Source organism: Strongylocentrotus purpuratus, unplaced genomic scaffold (assembly GCF_000002235.5).
Source record: "Strongylocentrotus purpuratus isolate Spur 01 unplaced genomic scaffold, Spur_5.0 spur5_scaffold_2, whole genome shotgun sequence".
Lineage (NCBI taxonomy): Eukaryota > Metazoa > Echinodermata > Echinoidea > Camarodonta > Strongylocentrotidae > Strongylocentrotus > Strongylocentrotus purpuratus.
In genome coordinates this window covers 34,248,659-34,252,998 of record NW_022145605.1, presented here as the reverse complement: position 1 = coordinate 34,252,998, position 4,340 = coordinate 34,248,659, and the positions used below count along the sequence as shown (strand labels likewise).

The following is a 4,340-nucleotide window of genomic DNA, read 5'->3' as shown; positions in this document are numbered from 1 at the left end:
AAAGAAAAAGTAGGCACTTCAAGTAATTCAAACTGATTTTTTTTTTTTAAAGTCTTGGGAAAGATATATGACAGTGGCATCCAAATATTTGAACAGATCAAAGTTAGTCTCACTACAATAGAAAATGATGTTATTTCTTATACATCAACCATACTAGACTTGCACATAGGAAGTACATGTACATTTATATTCCATACCTTTTCTATGAGACTCCAAGTACAGTATAGCTACTGTGATATAGACTTATGCCCTTTTGTGCAGAGCAACTGCAGGATTTAAAGTTTTTTAAATTTGTACATTTTGCTTTCTATTTTATGAATTGACAAGGGATACTGGCAAATTCAGTGCATGAAATAAATGATGTATGGCTGTCTTAAGTATTGCATTGCAGTTAACATGTCATCACTTATGTTAGCAAAAAGAAAAATATCTTTAGAACATGTGTTTACCTTAGTAATGGAAATTAATGCTCAACATTGTGAAAGTTATTTAGTCCCACAGAAAAGGAATGTATTATATTAGGTATAAGCAACGCTTATTCTATTTAAAAACATCGAATATTGTGAATAGCGACCCTCTTCTTCTATTATGAATAGCGATCCTCTTCTCCTTTTATGAATAGCAACCCTCATTTCTTATTATGAATAATGACCCTTATGAATAACGACCCTCATTTTGCATTATGAATAGCGACCCTCATTTTGTATTATGAAAAGCGACCCTCATTTCGTATAATGAATAGCGACCCTCTTTCTGTGTTATGAATACCGACCCTTTTGTAATATTATGAATAGGGACCCTTATGAATAACGACCCCGATTTCCTATTATGAATAGCGACCCTCTTCTAATATTATGAATACCGACCCTCTTCTTTGATTATGAATAGCGGTCCTTATGAATAATGACCCTTATGAATAATGACCCTTTTCTCCAATTATGAAAAGCGGACCTTATGAATAGCGGTCCTTATGAATAATGGACCTTATGAATAGCGAACCTTATGAATAGCGGTCCTTATGAATAGCGACATTGACCCAGGTGTTAGAATGAGTATCCTGGCTGGAATGCTCCCCTGGAAGTGGAGATTGTGCACACACCAGGGAAATGATATATCTGTAAAGCACTTAGAGAACTCCAGGATTATTAAACGCTATAAAAGCTGAATATTATTATTATTATTATTATTCTATTGTGAAAGAAATGGTGTGGATTGATCAGAAAAGGTTGATCATCTAGCATATAAGTATTGGTGTGTACTGCAAGGTTCTGGAATCATCAAAATGATAAGAAATTTGGCCCAGTCTTGGTAAAGTTACAAGCACCGTACACAGAAAGATGTATATGGGACTACACGAACATACATCTGTTCCTATTTTTATGCTGCTGCTGCATGCCATTTTTAGAATATAAAGGCATTTGAAGGGCCATGCTTTTCAGGGGACTTTTTTACTCTGATGTTCTTATACCATTGCTTTTTAGTGGACCCCTCTGTTTCCAACATGTATTTCTTACTTTTGTTTTAAATGCTCATAATTGATTTGTAATGTTTTATTGGAAACATGAATAAATGTGAAATTTGAAATAATGCTCACAAATTATTTATTTCACTTCTTCCCAGAACTCAACCTTCTCTTTAATCTGTATGTGTCTTTCAGATTTAGAAAAGACATTGAGACTCTCCGGTGGAGCGGATGAAAACGAGGGGCGCATCGAAATCTTTCACGACCGTGAGTGGGGCACCGTGTGCGACGACAGCTGGGACATCCAGGATGGAGTGGTAGTTTGTCGACACCTTGGCTACTTTGGCGTTGACACGGTGTACGAGGGAGCTCATTTTGGCGAGGGTTCTGGGACTATATGGCTTGATGATATGCAGTGCAGGGGCACGGAGGACAGGTTGAGTGATTGTTCTGGAGGAAGTAGTTGGGAAGTCCATAACTGCAGTCATGCAGAAGATGCCGGAGTGAGGTGCTCATTGACTTCGGGTAAGTCTTGTGAACAGGATTGTCCTTTTGTAATAATGACAACAAAACATGTACAGTCAAACCTGCTTTAGTGACCACCTGTCTACAAAGACCACCTTTCTACAAGGACCACATTTATTGTTTCCCTTGAAAGTGGTTTTCTCATTTAAACATGTACTAAAGGAACCTGCCTACAAAGACCACTTTTTGTATTTCCCTTGGGCGGTCGCTGTAGGCAGGTTTGACTGTACCTGTATGTCGATCAACATGGCGCAGCTACTGATAATGAACTACCGTTAATCTAAAAGAGAGCAGAAAAATCGGTCTGGTGAAAATTGAACAAAATAGGACAGAAAATGTCAAATTTAAGGTTTTGCAAGGGGCCGGAGGGACTCGAGCCATGGACCATGTTGATGTGATCCACAGTCCATTGACCTATCCACCAGACCACCATACATGTACTTTCATAGATCAAACAAGTTATTCAAAATTCTCTGTTTGGAAACACTCAAAGTAACAGTTATTATCAATTTTAAAACGGTAAAATACAGCCCCACTTTCACACGTGAAGAGCTCTCTAAACACTGCCGAGATTTGTGCAGTCACTCTAGGGACTGATTTAGCATAAGCAGACGATGTCCTATAACAATTCACACATTTCCAGTACCCGTTTTGTTGTCTCCTCTTCACTTATTTCTCTTACTTCACCAGTTTCAACATAACCGTTTCATCTGTTGCCTCACTATAAATTTCGGACGCGGTCTCATTTTGATGAAAAAATGCAGCTACATGAAAAAAATAGAGAAATCAGTGGTAGCTTCACACTGGATTGTAAGAAAGAAGCAATTCAGCTACATACACCGAAGCATGTGCAGCATTTCAACCAAGATCGGACACCATCCAATTTTAGGCTGATATTTCAGTGGTTTTTAAGTCAGTCGATCATTTATCCTTGCACTGGATTTTCATAAGCAAAGAATTATAATTTTCAGCATCAGCATCACTTTCCATTTGTAATGGTGTGTAATACGTTTGAAAATATGTTCATTAGTTATAGGATGTTGTCTGCGTAAGCAGGATTGGACCCTGATGTTACATCATCAAAACATGGCCAAACTTTCTTGTGAAACCATCGTATAAGCCAGATCCTGAGAATTTCCTTATTTGTGTTAATTTTTTGTCATTATCTGAAAAGTAGTTGACCTAAAACTTATGTGAATATCATCTGCAAATTTCCTGGTTTCTAGGGATAAATTATTGGTCATATTTCATACTTTGTAATTTTCATTGAATATTCTCTGTAACTCTGTAATTTGAATGGCACAACTATGTGTGTATATCGTCGCCTGGGTGGCAGAAGGGTGTTAGCTTAAATTTCAGGTTAAAAAAAAGAAACATTAGGCAGAAGGGCGTTAGCACTAATTCGCCTTTTATTGTTATGAAACTGACTTATTTCTGAGAGAAAAAATTGTGGCCGTGTTCTACTATAACATTTCTATTAGTCTTTTAAGTTTTGAACCAATTTTTCGGACAGAAAGCAGTTTAAATATAAAACAAATTTTTAAAGGGGAATAATTTGAAAAGTAGTTTTCGAGTCGCTAACGCCCTTCTGCCACCCGGCCGACGATATGTGCGGTAAGTTGCTTTTTTGTGTGTGGGGGGGGGGGGGGATTAAATCATTGACTTCTAATAATATACATCTTTACTGCTTTCTGATAATAATCCAAACTTGTGGAGTGTATTTAGAATTGGTTCGATTGATTTGATTATATTTTTTCTATTGATTTGTCCTATTTAATACATCAGGGGGGTGTTTAACAAAACTTCTAAGTCAAACTTATTTCTAAGTTAGACTTAATAGAATTATGGAAAGCCATTTGTAGACTTAAAAGAAAACATATTCAAAAGCAAAAAATTCAAGTAGTTTAGACTTTTCATAAATTCCACATCAAGAACATGATACTTCCCATGATAATAGAAAATATGATTGATTTACAACTTTTTATGCCTTTTTAAAATACCTTTTACAAAATATTTTCAAAGATGCTAACCGCTTTCCGTAATTGTTTAGTCCAACTTTAATAGAGAGAAGTTCAACTTAGAATCTTTGTGAAACACCTCCCTGTTCTACCCCTTGTTAATCATTGACTGGTGTAGGTAATGGAGAAGTGCGATTGGTTGATGGCCCCTCCGAACGGAAAGGGCGCCTGGAGATCTTCAAGGACTTTCAGTGGGGCAGCGTCTGCGATGATAGCTGGGATAGAGCAGCTAGCGAAGTGGTCTGCAGGCAGTTGGGCTTCTCTGGGAAAGCGGATTACTTCACAGCCGATCAGAAGGGGTATGGTACTGTGGAGGGCCTGATTTGGCTCGATTC

General features: G+C 37.4%; 1 protein-coding gene across 1 annotated transcript in view; it reads left to right on the top strand.

The window, feature by feature from the left end:
* The first annotated feature begins 1,018 nt into the window (after positions 1–1,018).
* LOC591713 (neurotrypsin-like) overlaps positions 1,019–4,340 on the top strand; it is a 4,806-nt gene continuing 1,484 nt past the window's right edge. Inside the window, exons 1-3 of the mRNA XM_030991252.1 lie at positions 1,019–1,040; positions 1,658–1,987; positions 4,124–4,304. Coding sequence (XP_030847112.1) covers positions 1,019–1,040; positions 1,658–1,987; positions 4,124–4,304 — 533 coding nt within the window. The remainder of the gene's footprint in view (positions 1,041–1,657; positions 1,988–4,123; positions 4,305–4,340) is intronic.